General features: G+C 40.2%; 1 protein-coding gene across 1 annotated transcript in view; it reads left to right on the forward strand.

Annotated features, from left to right (window-relative positions):
• The window catches only part of HEATR1 (HEAT repeat containing 1), a 43,881-nt gene that overhangs the window by 25,266 nt on the left and 3,935 nt on the right, over window positions 1-14,680 (forward strand). Inside the window, exons 24-38 of the mRNA XM_026669415.2 lie at window positions 633-764; window positions 2,921-3,027; window positions 3,805-3,945; window positions 4,832-4,947; window positions 5,076-5,197; window positions 6,098-6,226; window positions 7,718-7,951; window positions 8,078-8,204; window positions 8,650-8,816; window positions 10,371-10,417; window positions 11,165-11,288; window positions 12,534-12,674; window positions 12,938-13,221; window positions 13,870-14,020; window positions 14,121-14,279. Of these exons, the coding sequence (XP_026525200.2) occupies window positions 633-764; window positions 2,921-3,027; window positions 3,805-3,945; window positions 4,832-4,947; window positions 5,076-5,197; window positions 6,098-6,226; window positions 7,718-7,951; window positions 8,078-8,204; window positions 8,650-8,816; window positions 10,371-10,417; window positions 11,165-11,288; window positions 12,534-12,674; window positions 12,938-13,221; window positions 13,870-14,020; window positions 14,121-14,279 (2,181 nt within the window). The remainder of the gene's footprint in view (window positions 1-632; window positions 765-2,920; window positions 3,028-3,804; window positions 3,946-4,831; window positions 4,948-5,075; window positions 5,198-6,097; window positions 6,227-7,717; window positions 7,952-8,077; window positions 8,205-8,649; window positions 8,817-10,370; window positions 10,418-11,164; window positions 11,289-12,533; window positions 12,675-12,937; window positions 13,222-13,869; window positions 14,021-14,120; window positions 14,280-14,680) is intronic.

The following is a 14,680-nucleotide window of genomic DNA, read 5'->3' on the forward strand; positions in this document are numbered from 1 at the left end:
TTGAGAAACACGGGCTGAATATATCAACCCAGCCATTCTGGTTAGGGTTTAGCATGCTGTTTGATTCCAGCTTAGTCAATAAACCATGGCTAAGATCTTCCTGCTCCTTAATGATCTGCCCCTTCTCCAGCCCCCTGCCCCAGTTCTTTCTTTGGCATCCAATTTTGCAGTGCCAACCTCCCTTGGACAGCAATGCGGCCGACTTGACCCTCTTTGCTTCGACCCAAGGTCCGCTTCCATCGGGCCAAGCAAGGGGAGGTGCTCTGCACATGCTCAGAGACTCCCAACTTTGGGGAAGCGCTCTGCCCATCTTTACGCTCCGCCTGGGAGGAGGAAGGTGTGCGGAAGCAGGTAGAGGGAACGGCGGAAGTGGAGGGAACGATCATTTGGAAACAAAGCAAGCAAGCCAGTAGCCAGCAAGTTGAACAAAGATTCTAAAAATTCAGTTTTACATTGTATTTTGGCAGAGTTGCTGTTTAGATTAAGATGGGCATCATATAAATTTAATAAAGAAATGAATTCACAGGGTATCGTGAGGAAGCTCTATATTTCCTTATTTTCCTTATTACTGGGAATAATGCCGTACTTTCTTTCATGTTATATATAAGCTCATGTCTTTTTGTTATTTCTAGATTACAAAACCTTTCTTTGCTGCACTACCAGAAGGGAAGGTACAGCAAAGGATTCTGGGAGTTCTTTTTGACTTACTCCTCAATTGCAAGAATCTACATTGTGCCCAGACAATCAGCAGTGTATTTAAAGGGGTAAGATAACTTACAGTAATCTTGTTGCATAATGAGACTCTAATTCCTCTGAATAAATAGAACAGGAGTACAGGTGGTCCTCGACTTACGACCACAATTGTTCCCCAAATTTCTGTTGTTAAGTGAGACATTTGTTAAGTGAGTTGTGCCTCATTTTACGAGCTTTCTTGCCACAGTTGTTCAGTGAATCACTGCAGTTGGTAAGTTAGCGACCCCATTGTCAAATGAAACTGGCTTCTCCATTGACTTTGCTTGTCAGAAAGTCGCAATTGCATGACCTTGGGACACAGCAATGGTCATAAATATGAACCAGATGCCAAGCATCTGAATTTTGATCACGCGATCATGGGGATGCTGCAAAAGTTGTAACTGAAAATCGGTAATAAATCCAATTTTTCAATGCCATTATAACTCTGAATGATCACTAAACTAATTGTTCTGAGTCGAGGATTACCTGTACTTATTCAGTAATAAATAAATAATAAAGGACGAATTATTCGTCTGTCTGTGTGTTAATTTTGTATTCTTCCCTAATCACATACCATGTTTCTCCAACAATACTACCCCCCAATAGGAACACCCAGCATGTTTTCTAGGCATAAAATGAAATTAAGCCCCTCCCCCCAAATTTAGACCTATTTTATAGATGCGAAATGGGAAGGGCGGGAGGGACTTGCCATTAGGAGCGCCACGCGGGCAGCCATGCCTCACCTCCAGCCACTCCTAACCGGCGATCATGGCGGAGCGCGGAGAGCTCCTTTGCTGCAGACTCCTTTGCCAAGCACCTTTGCTGCAGACCCGAGGCATTCGGCACCCACCGCTGTTGCTTTCCCTTCTGCCCATGCCGCCACTGCGTTTGGAGCTGCCACTTCCGCGTTTAGAGTGCCGCTGCCGTTTGGAGCACCACCGCCACGTTTGGAGCTGCCGCTCCCATGTTTGGAGCTGCCGCTTCTGCGTTTGGAGCTGCTGCCACATTTGGAATGCCGCTGCCACTCCAAATGCGCTCCAAACTGCGGCGGTGCTCCAAATGCGGCGGCAGCTCCAAACACGGCGGCGGTGCTCCACGGCGGCGGCGCTACAAACACGCTCCAAACGGCGGCGGCATTCCAAATGTGGAAGCGGCAGCTCCAAACGCCACCGCGGCATGGGCAGAAGGGAAAGCAACAGTGGCAGGCACCGAAGGTCTCGGGTCTGCAGCAAAGGTGCTTGACGGGAGTAGGCAGCTCTCCGCGCTCTGCCATGATCACCCGTTAGGAGCGGCTGGTGGCGAGGCTGCCCGTGGGGCACTCTAGACGAGGATGCAAGGGGGGGGGAATTAAGTCACCCCCGAAAAGACGGCCTAGCCGTTTTTTCGGGGCTCCAACAAAAATAAAACCCGGCCTTATTTTATGAGAAACACAGTAGTTTGCTTGCAGAAATTAGGCCATCGTAATCTTATTACTTTTAACAACCATATTGTATTCAGTATAAGAGCTAACTAAAACGTATATTGCAGAGAATTAAAACACAAAACATAGGAATAGTTTGGAAAATTAGTAATATGCATATGATGTGTGCATTGCTTTTATTGAAAACATGATTTTTGTAATCACAAAGAATGATTTTTGGTTTTAAGCCAAGAATTGTTTTGCGTTTTCAGTAAGAAACTATGCTGTGATCCCCTTCAAATACAAATGGTCATCAGTGGTGGGATTCAAAAAAATTTACTACTGGTTCTGTGGGCGTGGCTTGATGGAGTGATGTGGCTTGGTGGGCGTGGCAGGGGAAGGATACTGTAAAATCTCCATTCCTTTCCCACCTCACTAATCTGCTTTCCAGCTCCGTTCTCCTGTGCAGGGCAATAAAAGAAGACCCAGCCGATCAGCTGGGACTTGGGAGGCAGAGACTAGATGGGGGTGGGGCCAGTCAGAGGTGGTCTTTGCCAGTTCTCCAGACTATTCAAAATTTCCACTACCGGTTCTCCAGAACTGGTCAGAACCTGCTGAATACCCCCTCTAATGGTCATGCTTTTTTTCTGCACTGCCATACAGGCATGTTACATGCCAGTTGACAGAGGATGGTCAGATCATATTCTGCAATTGGGCTGCATATGTACAATATATTGTGATGTGTGGTGTGTTACAAATCTTTAAAACAAAATCTAACATATTGTTTAGATTTCAGTAGATGCTGAGCAGCTTAGTATCGAACTGGAACCTCAGCCTAAAGTCAAGACTGCTGCTACAGTTCACCAGACAAGAAGGCAGAAAATACAGCAGCAGAGGTAAAATGGGTGGGAAATATAAGTGCCATATATGCTATAATGAAAGAGGTTTTAAAAATGGAGAATTAAAAGATTTTGGAAGCCAAGCAGCTTAAAAACATAAGATAGTAATTCATTAAGCAAATAATTCAAGCTATGGCATTTCCATGAATCTGCCTGTGGAATAAAATTGGTAACACTCTGACATTTTACATGATGAGGACACAAATTATATTCATGGAATTATATTAGTTTTGACTTATTGGAACTGAATTTCATACACGCTTTTGATGCAACATAACGAAGATAATTTCTGTGATTAAATGAGGAAAGACAGAGTTAACCAAAAAGACTGGACAAACATGAGAATCAATGTTAGGTTATTTTATATGGTTAATACTTTAATAACTTCTGTTTGTAATTGTACATGTAAATGACATTAGGTTAAATCCAGTGCTTCTGTAGATAGTTATAATCTTGTCTGTGATCATGAAAACCGGAAGGAATTCTGAATTTTTGAAAATTGCCATCAGAATAGTCGTTGCCAGGTTAAATAGCCAAAAACAAGAGAACTAAATAGTTAATCAAAGAGAGAACAAAAGCCAGAAGTCATAAGCATAAGGTAAGCTAAAGAATAGAAAGATTTAAAAAGGACATACAAATTAACCAATCTTTAAAAACTGTATTTGGTTGATGATTCTTTGGCTCTTTGTAGAATCTGAAATAGTTGCTCTGCAAAAACTGATATTTTTAATAGAAGGAAATAAAGTTTACTTTGTTCTGCTTTTGATCATTCAGGAAAGTCCAAGTTCCAGAATGTGTACAAGAAGAAAGTATAAACTGGCAAAGAATTACGCTTATCCTAGAATTGCTGCAGCACAAAAAGAAGCTCAAACAGCCTCAGGCTCTGATACCTACCCTTTTCAATTTGCTGTCTAGGTAAGTTTACTTTGGAGAGCAATTCTAAATCTTGTTATTTCTTAACTCCAGCCATTAAATATTGAGGACTCTGGAAAACTATCTCGCCCGTAGGAGAAAGGAGTTCCAAAATGGGATAACCCTTCCATTTTTAGATTCAGGCATTATCAAAACGACTCAGCTCTTCTGTCCTCCATTCTGTGCTACAGCTTAGTTCTGTCCAATCTCTCTTTATGTGGCCACGCTATAAGAAAACCTACATTTGGTCATTATCAGTGGTGGGTTTCCAATTTTTTTCGTACTAGTTCTATGAGAGCGCACTTCATTTGTGTCAGCACTACTGAGGTAAACTGTTCTTCAGCTGAGGCGCAGCAATCTGCTCTGCCACTCAGATCAGCTGAGCTAAAAAACAAGGGAATATAGGACAGGCGGGGTGGGGGGCAGCCAGAGGTGGTATTTGGCGGTTCTCTAAACTATTCAAAATTTCCACTATCGGTATGCCAGAACCAGTCAGAACCAGCTGAATACCACCTCTGGTCACTTCTGAACTTGTGGATCTGACTACCCTTTGAGATGTTCCATCCAGTGACTTAGACTTAGAGCATGGTTGCCACTTGCTGCCCCAGTGCTAAATATTGTTGAGCTGCATCATGTTGCCTCTAGCTATGTTGATTCCTCAAGAGTCTTGCACTTCCTTTCCTGTCTGTAACTGGTTCGTTCCCTGAAGGATTTCTCCAAATAAGGTATTTGAAAAAAAAGGAATTTGGAATGTGATGTAGAAATTATAGAAGATTGGTTCTCTTTGCCCCCCACCCTTCAGAACTGTTATTTTTAGGTAGCAGCATGGAACGTTACGTTTGATCATCTATTTCTCCAAAAATAGCCTAATTCCTTTCTGAATTTCCAGGTGTCTAGAACCTACTACAGGGGAGGAAAATCTGGAATACACAAAACAACTAATACTTGGTAGTTTGTTAAACATTTGTCAGAAGCTGTCCCCAGATAGCAACAGGATAAAGGCAGGTACAGTGAAGACCGAAGTTAATTTCATTTGGGATATTTGACAGTGTGTTTCCAGGTTTTGTATTCCTAAATGGGATGGAAGCCCTGTAAGCCTTGTTAACTTTTCAGCGCCTTCTTTGTGTTTTGAGGTCTCCTGGATGAAGACAAATTCAATGTGGAACTGATCGTCCAGTGCATCCGGATCTCAGAAATGCCACAGACCCATCACCATGCACTGCTCTTGCTGGGTGCTGCAGCTGGAATGTTTCCTGTGAGTTTATTGCAATGCGTGTTGAGGGAAGGGAAGTTCATCCAAGTTTCTAAAATGTATCACATTTTAGATGTCTTTTCAGCTCTGACACGGGCATTTGGGCGAGGCTGCTGGTCTCTTCCCATGCTTATAAATAGCTGGCCACTTTCCAGATTCACTTGACCTCTTTCTCCAAGATTTTTCTTATCACCCTCCTGCTTTTTTCTTTGGACAGGTCATCATCAATTACCCCTCATTTTTTCTTTCTCTTCTTTATCTCTAATCCGTTTCTTCCTGAAATGACCACTAACTGGACAGAGATTTGACAGTATGTTTAAATTAAACGTTTGTTTAATGTTTAAACAAGTCTTGAGGAGCTGCTAAAGTTTTCTATTCATGCGGGATACAAAACTGGCTTCCAAGTGCAATTCAAGGTGCTGGTTATTACCTATAAAGCCCTGAATGGCGCAGGACCTGTTTACCTGAGAAACCCCTCATCTTCAGTTGTTTTTGCCCACCTTTTCTTAATTGGGAGACCCCCTCAGACAATCACAATGCCTTGGTCGCCTCACAATTGAATGGCTGCACTGCGCTCTATGTGGGGCTACTCTTGGAGACCACCCAGAAGCTACACCTGGTTTAAAATGCAATGGGGCGAGCAGAAATGGGGCACTGCCTGGTGTTTTCATGGGTCCCCATGGCTAGGCAAGCTGCATTGGATGCCAGTTAAGGGGATACTGAAGTTTGCCTGTATATAAACCAGGATTGAGCAGTTCCTTTAACTGCTTTAACTAAAATAGCAAAGGACCCACTGCTTTAAATTCGGAAAGAAAATTGTTCTGAGAGAAACTGCATTGCAATAATAAACACTGAAAACCAAATGCTACATTATTGCAGGAATAATGGCTTTCTTTTGTGCAGGATAAAGTGCTACACAATATCATGCCCATTTTTACATTCATGGGAGCCAATGTCATGCGCCTGGATGATGCGTACAGTTTCCAGGTGATTAACAAGACAGTGAAGATGGTCATTCCGGCTCTCATACAGGTGAGATCATTTAAACTGGGTCACTGAAATAGAATACAGGTAGTCCTCGACTTACGAACACAGTTAAGCTCAAAATTTCTGTTGCTAAGCAAGATGCGCTGCATTTTTACAACCTTCTTTGCCAGGGTTGTGATTAAGTCGCGCTGCATTTTTACAACCTTCTTTGCCACGGTTGTTAAGTGAATCACTGCAGTTGTTAATTGAAGCATGAAACTTAAATGAATCAAGTTTTCCCCATTGATTTTGCTTGTTGGAAGCCAGCTGGGAAGGTTACAAATAGCAATAGCACTTAAACTTATATACCGCTTTACACTGCTTTATAGCTCTCTCTAAGCAGTTTACAGAATCAGCATATTGTCCCCAATAATCTAGGTCCTCATTTTACTGACCTCAGAAGGATGGAAGGCTGAATCAACCTTGAGCCTGGTGGGATTTGCACTGCCAAATTGCAGGCAGCCGGCTGTCAGCAGAGGTTGCCTGCAGTACTGCATTCTAATCACTGTGCCTCCATGGCTCTTACGGTGATCACATGACCCCGACACACTGCAACTGTGCAGTTGCAGCTGTGCCAGTAGCCAAGCGACTGAATTTTGATCTCATGATCATGGAGATACTGCAATGGTCGTAAATGTGAAAAACGATCCTAAGTCACTTTTTTCAGTGCCATTGTAACTTCAAATATTCACTAAATGAACGATTGTAAGTCAAGGATTACCTCTATAGCAAACTTAGTCTTGCATCTGAGACAGTAGTATTCTTATTTTTATTACTTGCAGCTTGGATTCTAAATGCTTTGGCTTAATTCTTCCTTTCTTTTTTAAACAGGAATTTCCTTTACTGTAGATCTTACTCATATCATTGCTGGATTTACAAGACAATAACAGCTGTTTCCAATACTAATTCAAATTTGCCTTTCAAACATTTACAGATTGGTTTTGCCGTACAAACTCATTGTATTCTAATTTATATATTACCCTGTTTCTCCAACAATACGGCCTCCCCCAATAGGAAGTCCCAGCATGTTTTATAGGCATGAAATGAAATTAAGCCCCTCCCCCAAATTAAGGCCTATAATAAAACATGCAAAATGGGGGGGAATGGTGGGGGGGTCTTGCCGTCAGGAAGTACTTTTGTTGCACACCCAGATATGGTGCTGCCTGCGTTGACCCCGATACGAAGTACCCCACCAACGCCGAGGTCAACATCCAAGCCATCACCGCCCGCCTGCAGATGCAACGGGGGGGGGGGGGAGAATTAAGTCACCCCCAAAAAGACGGCCTAGCCATTTTTTCGGGGCTCAAAAAAAAAAAAGACCCGGCCTTATTATATGAGAAACACGGTATTATATGATCTATTCCACGGTTATTCTTTAGTATTCAAGCTTTGGTTATGCTTCATTTGAATAAAGTCTTGTCTGTTTTTCCTTTGTTTAGCCTTTGGTTTGTATGTATAACCTGTTCCTTTTTTTAAAAAAAAAAAATTCCTTTGTAGGCGGAGGAAGATGGTAGGTCTTCAGGAACTGCAGGGAACATGGAAGGAGTTGTGATTAAAATAATCCGGGTTTTTGTGGATGCCTTGCCCCACGTACCAGAGCATCGACGTCTCCCAATTCTAGAGCAACTTACAAGTACTTTGGGGGCAGAGCGATTTCTGTGGGTTCTTTTAGTACTGTTGTTTGAACAACATGTGACCAAGTCTGGAGCTGCAGTAGCCAGTGGGGAGAAGGTAGGTAGAGTCTTGAAGGAGCACTTTGTTTTTAAAAATGCATGTTGCTGTGCAGAATGTTGCAATACAATGTATAAATATATGGCATTTTATAATACTGTTTTCTTCATCTTGCTACTTACATAGGATATTGTTTTGGAAACCGATACAGAATTCTGGATTTCTGTATGTTGTGAATTTAGCGTAATCGAACAATTGCAAAGTTTAATGAAACTACTCAACTATTTAACAAACCTGCCAGAGAACAAAGAAGGTAATTGCCAGCAAAGAAACTTGTGGTCAGCCACTCAATAAACAGATTGGGTTGAATCCCAACTGAAAAAAAGCTTGCCTAGGAGGTTCATAATCAGGCTTGGTGCTTTTTTCTCCAGAGCTGGCCACAAAACACAATGCAGCAAATGGTACCTCACCTGGTTAGTTTCCCAAACCAAGGTAGTTATTTGAAGTAATGATAAATGAAATATCCTTTCACAGTACTAAAAATCTGCTGCCTGAGTCAGTCCCCTCACTCTACCCAAAATTAGAGCAAAATTTGTTGTATTACTTAAGAAATGGCCCAATTTATACAACATACCGTACTGCTTTATAGCATAGGTGTGAGTAAATGCTTTAGTTGGGGTTTTCCATAATGTGTAGATAGATTTATTTACTTACTTTTGTAAAGAGATCTATATGACTTTGGGGTCTATTTTTTGCAGATGACCCCGGACAAAAGAAGTCAAGGCCACTGAGGACACAATCCTACAATCAAGAAACAGAACTCTTTGATGTGGAGTCTCACTCTGGCAAACAGTTGAGGCATTTGAAATTCCTGGCAGTCTCTTTCATGTCACAGCTTCTGGCTTCAAACAGCTTTGTAAAAAAAGTGAGTTGAATTTATCTTTCCCCAGAATCGATAAGAGTCCCATTACCAGTTGAGAACCGGTAATTTCCATGAACTGAGGCAAATTGCAGAAACTTATTTTCTCTTCACTTCCGGCTTCAGTGTAGTGCTGGTTGGTATAACTAGAAACATGCTTCGCCTTAAGTGCAAAATAAAATAACATTACTTGTTATTTTAATAGTTTTTAAAACGGATTTCTTTACTGTAGAAAGGAATGTTTCTACAATAGAATGCTATTTTTCTATAAAGTCTGCACACAATATTATTGACTAGGTATCTTGGCAAAAGAAATCAAGGGATGGAATAAGTTCAAATTACAGTGAATTTTTGTTTCTAGTCATGGATGAAGCCAGAGGCAAATATATACATATTGTGGCTGGCAGTTGAACATTCCATCCATGTACATGTTGTACATATCTGCCATAACAGCATAACAAAAGCAGATTTGTTTTTAGGGTTGATCATTTGTGATTAGTGCTAGCTTATCAATAATTAGGATAAATATATTTAAGCACATTTAAAAATGCATTCTGTAGTTAAGAGAGACCTTCAGAGACCTAACCTGCCTGCTTTGAATTACTGCCCCATCTGCTACAGTCTTTGCCCTCCCCCAAAAATTTGACATGCCCCTGCCACCTACAATATTCCATTGGGACAGATTTGATTGACCTTTATATTGAAGTGGATTCTGATGCTAAGAATAGTAGGTGTTGTGGAAACAATTTTCAGGTGAAAATTTGAAAGCAAACTACCTGTTGGAACTCTTGTGCTGTCCCTTTTTTTAAAAAAAATATTAATGAGAACACATAAAAGCAAGTTCCTTGAGTGTTTTTATCCAACTCTGATTACTGTTGGAAAAGTTGACATCTACTTTGAAGTTCTATATGCAAAGGAGACTTTTCAAGGCTGTGTTTTCATTAGTTAGGAACATAGGGAACTATCCATCAAACCATTAGCCAGTCCCACTCAATCCTGTGTGTTATGCAGATGCCAGCATGAAGGTCCTGAAAATGACAAGGATGAAAATTTTAAAGAACTAAAGGCCATGTATGAATCAGTGTATGGCTATAGTAGAAGCAAGGATTGAAAAGGGCAAAGAAATGCAGTGAATGAGGATGGTTAACTTGATCCAGTTAAATTTCTTTTTCTCTCATTTAATTTCTTTTGCTCAGTACTTATTGTGTCGGACTTTAATACTGGTTATATTGAAAGGGAAGAGCTTGGTGAATATGTACATGTGCATAATAATAAAAAGGATGGCTTCTTCAGGATCCTGAATGCCACCAATTTTTTAGTGTAAGATTGAATTCCAGACAAAACCCCCCCCCCCCCCCCCCCCCCCCCCCCCCCCCCCCCCCCCCCCCCCCCCCCCCCCCCCCCCCCCCCCCCGCCCTTTTTTTTAGCCATGAAGATTCTATCTGGTTAATGCTATAACAGCATGTTAGCGCACCTCACAGTCATGTTCATCCACCTGAATTTAATTCACATTAACATGATATGGACTATGTAAGTGGTTTTTCTTCCTTTGTCCTCTAGGTAGTTGAATGTGAAGATTCCGAAGAGTTAAAGGAACTTGAACAGAAGTATGTTTGCTTTTTGTTGAATATTTTAATTAAGAATAGAAGTAAGCTGTATAGGAAAATTTTGAGAAAGCATTATCTTACATCTCTTACCAGATGAGAAATTAACTATATCAATATATCTATCTTCTCTATCTATCATCTATCTATCTATCTATCTATCTATCTATCTATCTATCTATCTATCTATCTATCTATCTATCTATCATCTATCTGCCTGAAATATACAGCCTATTAAGGTATATGACACTAATTCAACAGGAGGTGATAGGCACACATAAGAAAACCTGAAACAGGGCAAGGACAATTTCAAAACAAATCAGGGTGATCTGTGAACATTGTGTTACACTGTTTTTTGCAGGGTTTCAAGAGATAGAAGTTGTAAAATTAATGCTGGGCCCATACTTTGATAGGGTGGGATCCAGTCTTTAATTATTTAGAGTAGCCACTAAAATCAGTAGACTGACTTTAAAATTATGCCAGCATAAGATAATGCAAGTATTCAGCTAACATTTCCTATTGATGGAGCATCTTCCATCAACTAAATGTTGGGACAAATTTCAAGGATAATATGGAATTCTACTTCGATGCCATCACCATGATAACAAAGTTGAATCTAATGGCATGCATGCCCACGTGGCCTGTTTCCTGTGGATAAATGGTTTCATTTTTGGATTCTCTGACTTTTATTCTAATGAAAAATTAATGTGGATTGATGTAGTTAGTTATTCAGTATGGTTGTTTTTCTAGGTTGTTGGAAAAAATTCTTTGCTACATAAATGCAGTGGCACAATCAATAGAAAAAAATGCCAACACTTTGACAGCCAAATTCTGGAAGGTTTTGCTCAACAAATCATATGAACTACTGGATAAAGTAAGTATTATTCTACTTGCCAGTAAGATGACATCTTGAAGCTTTATGATTTTAATGTAAAAATGGATTTATTAATTCTAAAACACCAGATAATCCAGGCAAGAATCTTAGTTGTTTAAGATATCTTATTTTATCTGCTTATCACAGATTTGCCTAGCAAATTAATGTTAGTAATAATAATTTACAGGTACCTAAGAAATTTATATGAATAAAAACAATAATACAATGCAGATTTAAAAATGTGTAAAAATTAGAGAATATTAATCTATGATATTTGGAAAAAGCTTGAAAGGGGAAGACTTAACAGAAAATATGATAGAACTTTGGCTTTTCTGAAAGGTGGGGAAATTATCTGAAGGATGTCTCTTCTCAGCTATATCTACCCAACCCACTAGAGCAGGGAGGCAAGGAATAATGCAGGCACATCTGGCAAGACCCAGAAGAAGGACTTTCTCCATGGTGGCTCCCTTCCTTTGGAACATCATCCCCACACAGATTAAATTGGCCCTCACTTTGACATTTTTTCACAAGTCCCTGAAGACCTGGTTCTGCCAACAGGCCTGGGGGGAAAATTGTTCGAAAGAAGAATATTGTGCTAGAGTGCTGGTGATGAAATAAACCATATGATAAGTTCCAATTAGGGAAAATTTTGTAATTGATTACGGTTAAAAAGAGAAACCTACCATAGGCGGTTTTGAACTCCCCTTCGTTAAATATGTTCAAAGCTGGATCTTAATCAAGACTTGAAAGGCTTGGAATGTGGAAAAAACCGAGCAAAGAAAGCTCACTTGGCTTATACTGTTCCCTTCCAACTTTGATTTTGTGGTAGAGAACATGGAGAAAGACCTTGAGGGATAGGAGGAAGTACGAGCCACTACCAAGGCAATGGATAAGCAGGGCTTGAACCTATTCTGAGGCACTAAGTAGACCAAGTATCTCAGACAAGCCCACCCTAAATCACATAAAAATAAAGTGAAAGTGAGATTGCAAGATTGTGCTACTATAGTTGTCATGGTAGCCATAATCGTGACCCATATGGCATTGGTTTCTTAGTCTGCTCTACCTTGTTGGGTTGACACTGGGTTTGCATTCTGAGATTTTCTTGAGCTTCCCTCAAATTCAGGAGTCAGTAGCATACTTAGGATTGGAATGGGTTAAAGATTGTTAGATTAGTTTTTCTATCTAAATACTAAAAAAATTTTACCATTAATTTTTTTAAAAATTGTTCCTGTGTTTTCTTTTTAGATCAATTCCTTAATTCCAACAGAAACCTTTATTCCTGTCCTCAGGGGCCTGATGATCAATCAGTTGCCCTCAGTGAGACGTAAAGCCATGGATCTCCTCAACAATAAACTTCAGCAGAACACACAATGGAAGCAAACCCAGGTAAGCAATTTTTCTTATTGTCCTTATTGCCATATAGTAGTCGCACTTTGTGCCACATAGCATAGCAACTGCAATGGAAAAAGGTTCAGCCTTACCTTTTAAGTATAGCACTTAAATAAAGAAGTACTGGATCTGGAACTCTGAACTTACTATAGGAAATCTTCTGCTGTATGCTTGTTTGGATTGCAAGGTCTGGATATTGGCTTGGATGTTCAGCCCTGGAACCTTCCTATGAATAGTTCCACCTCGTTTTGTCCTTCCAGGTGGAACTGCTGCTAGAATTGGTTCCCGACCTCCTCACTGTGGTGCGGCATCAAGAAGCTGAGGAGCAGGCAATTAATAGGCAGACGGCCTTGTACAGCTTGAAGTTGCTGTGCAAGTGCTTTGGCAGAGAGAAACATGAGCTGTTTGTAGATGTGCTAAAAGTGGCCATTGAGGTGATTTCTGCAGATGGGAAGGAAGAAAGAAACATTGTTGGAAGTGCTCTGTTGTGTGCTGCTGAGGTCACCTGTGTGCTGAAAGCATTGGCGATACCTCAACTTCCAAGGTACTCTTCTTCAATCATAATTAAAGATCAAGAAATTGAACACGTGGACTGTTCCTTGACATTTTTTTTTTCAAAATAATGCCTTGCGTTGTAATAGGAATATCAGTTAAGCAGCTCTAAAAGATACGGTGGTTATTTTTCTTCTCCTTTTATAGACATAGGTTTTCCAGGAAATTCTAAAGGGGTAAAAATCAATTGACATTGGGAAAAAAATGTATGTACTTCCTTCTGTGCAAATGATTCTAAATTCTATACCATATATGAAATAATTCTATACCAGATAACTGATTGCTCTTCCTCGCAAAAAACTGCTTGAATAATATTCATAGGAATTTTTTTATAATTAGTTGGAAGCTTTCCACACACAAAAAATGAAAAATTAAGCACTTTCCTGATTATAATCATTCAAGAAAATAGTGATAGATAAAATGCGTTTTGACTCAGGTGCACAATTAACTATTACACCATCCTCTTATTTAGATTAAGAAACTTGACAGTGAACATTCATTAGAGATTTCTGTGTTTTCAGAAGAGCTTGGCCTTTGATTTTATTTAAAATACCATTTAGTGAAATGTATTTGAGTAGACATTTTATTGGGAGGTCTGTTTGAGTATGAACAAGTTAATCTTGTGTATCTTTTCTCATAGACTTATGCCGGCATTGCTAAATATACTGAAACACAAAAAGGACTTGGTCGCCAATGAAATTTATTTACTTAGCACAGTGACAGCTCTGCTGAAAATTGTGGAAACGTTGCCACGCTTCCTCAGCCCATATTTGCTTAATGTCCTGCTCCAGGTCAGTAAACCAACTTTGATTAAGAGCAAGTATTAGTTAAGCAGCGCAACGTGTGAAACTTCTGTTAAATAATTTGATTTGTACATTGGCTGCCTTCTAGGTGGTCCACTTGGACAGAATTACTGTTGAAATGGGGCCTTCATCCCAAATTAATCTACGTGTGGCATCTCTGAAAACCACTTTGGCAACAAAACTTCCATCAAGAGTTCTTCTGCCAGCAATTGTGAAGTGCTATAGTGAAATTGCAAATGCTTCTAAGGTGAGATGTGCCTCGGTTCTTTCAACATATCTCTTGCTATATTTCTATACATATATAGTCAATATATTACCTCAGGCAATAATGGAGTTCAGAAAATGCGTGGTATTACACTTCATTGAGAAGGAAGCATAATTCCACCTACAAAAGGCTGCATCCTTTACTCGGCTAACCTGTGCTCTATCATGGCCTTGGATTTGGCGCTTAGTTTCTTTTCTTGGGCAAGGAGGAAAAGGAGCCAGGGTCATGTTCCTTATGGCTCTCAAATTTCACACTATCCTGGACCAAAGGTTTTCCTTAAGAAAAGATGCTTATCAACTTTTTGAAGGGAAACTCAAGCAATTTGGACAGATTTGTGTAATAATTTGAATCCCCTTGGGTATTAATCTGAACTTGTATCTTTA

This window comes from Notechis scutatus, chromosome 1, assembly GCF_049901735.1.
Source record: "Notechis scutatus isolate UNSWTSFEM ecotype Mainland chromosome 1, rNotScu1.2, whole genome shotgun sequence".
In the NCBI taxonomy this organism is placed as follows: Eukaryota; Metazoa; Chordata; class Lepidosauria; order Squamata; family Elapidae; genus Notechis; species Notechis scutatus.